The 1,406-nt window shown below is 44.8% G+C and overlaps 1 protein-coding gene across 3 annotated transcripts in view; it reads right to left on the bottom strand.

The window, feature by feature from the left end:
* Positions 1-1,406, bottom strand: part of LOC106531235 (glycerol kinase) — a 14,132-nt gene that overhangs the window by 7,521 nt on the left and 5,205 nt on the right. For all 3 annotated transcript variants that reach the window (XM_014027031.1, XM_014027029.1, XM_014027030.1), the window contains exons 9-12: positions 965-1,000; positions 815-882; positions 699-741; positions 542-622 (exon numbers count right to left, since the gene is read on the bottom strand). In XM_014027031.1, the coding sequence (XP_013882485.1) occupies positions 542-622; positions 699-741; positions 815-882; positions 965-1,000 (228 nt within the window). The remainder of the gene's footprint in view (positions 1-541; positions 623-698; positions 742-814; positions 883-964; positions 1,001-1,406) is intronic.

Consider the following 1,406-nt stretch of genomic DNA (forward strand, 5'->3'; position numbering starts at 1 on the left):
CTCTGAGGGTCTCCTGTGGACCTCTGAGGGTCTCTTGCGGGGGTCTCCTGTGGACCTGTGAGGGTCTCCTGTGGACCTCTGAAGGTCTCTTGTGGACCTCTGAGGGTCTCCTGTGGACCTCTGAGGGTCTCTTGCAGTGCTCTCAGGGTCTCCTGTGGACCTTTGAGGGTCTCTTGTGAACCTCTGAGGGTCTCCTGTGGTCCTCTCAGGATCTCTTGGAGACCTCTGAGGGTCTCTCTGGACCTCTGAGGGTCTATTGTGGACCTTTTGAGGGTCTCTTGTGGACCTTCAACTTCCTTCTGGATCAGAACACAGAGCAGGTACATTAATTATCCTGAATCATCACCGGTTCTTCTTTCTTGGACCACTGTGGGTCCAGACCCCTGCAGWCCTGGAACGTCCCACTGAGCTGCAGTTCTGAAGATGTTCTGACCCACTTTTGTTCCGAGTTCACCTTCAGCTCTGATCCACCTGTCAGTGGTCATAACGTTATGGCAGACTGGAGTAAACTGTAAAACCTGCAGCCCAACAGATCCAGAACCTCCAGAGCGTAGCAGGCGGGTTTGTCCCTGCCCAGCTTATAGGCGACGGTGGTGAGGAGGCCGTGTTCCGACGTCAGAGGCTGAGAACATAAAATAATCAATTAAATGAAGTGAAATGAAGAGAGAAGATCTGAAGGTTTTGGGTCCAGAACTTACCCTGGTCCCTGTGTTTCTGAGCAGGAAGCAGCCGGTGCCGTACCTACAAGCAAACACAAAARGTCACATAAATAATAAAGATTCTGATGTTTTACAAAAAATTAATAATTCTTTACGTGTTTTTGGCCTGGCCCTCCTCGAAGCACATCTGACCCACCAGAGCTGCCGACTGGTCCCCCAAACACTGACGGAAACAACCACATTATTATTCAGCATTAAAACAAAGTGATCAGATCCAGGGTTTTTATCAGATGTTTAGTTTTTACCCCGGAGATGGGAACTCCTGCAAGCGAGCCGGATTTCTGGACAAACAMCAGAAACAAACGGGATTAAAATCTGAACCCACGTAATGTAGATGACATTTATAAGAAAAGCTCTTAAACATTTTTCAAAGAGTCTGAATCAGTGTTGATCAAAAAGCTTAAAATAAAGTCTGACTCAATGACATATATTACTGGAGTGGGCGTGGCTAGTGCATGGACTGGGCGTGGCTTGTGCGTTGCATCATCCTGATGAAAAACTCTTATAAATTTATTATTTTTTGCTCGATTTTTAAAAACTATGGTTCAAAATAAAGCTGAAGTAATTGTGAATTTTAATGTTATGGAAATTTAAAATAAATAACTAATTTAAATGACAAACAGTGGCTTAAAATAAGTATTTTGCGTTTCACAGGTGTTTTTATATACAAGTCAATGAGTTCTGACC

Source organism: Austrofundulus limnaeus, unplaced genomic scaffold, assembly GCF_001266775.1.
Source record: "Austrofundulus limnaeus strain Quisiro unplaced genomic scaffold, Austrofundulus_limnaeus-1.0 Scaffold609, whole genome shotgun sequence".
NCBI classification, from domain to species: Eukaryota; Metazoa; Chordata; class Actinopteri; order Cyprinodontiformes; family Rivulidae; genus Austrofundulus; species Austrofundulus limnaeus.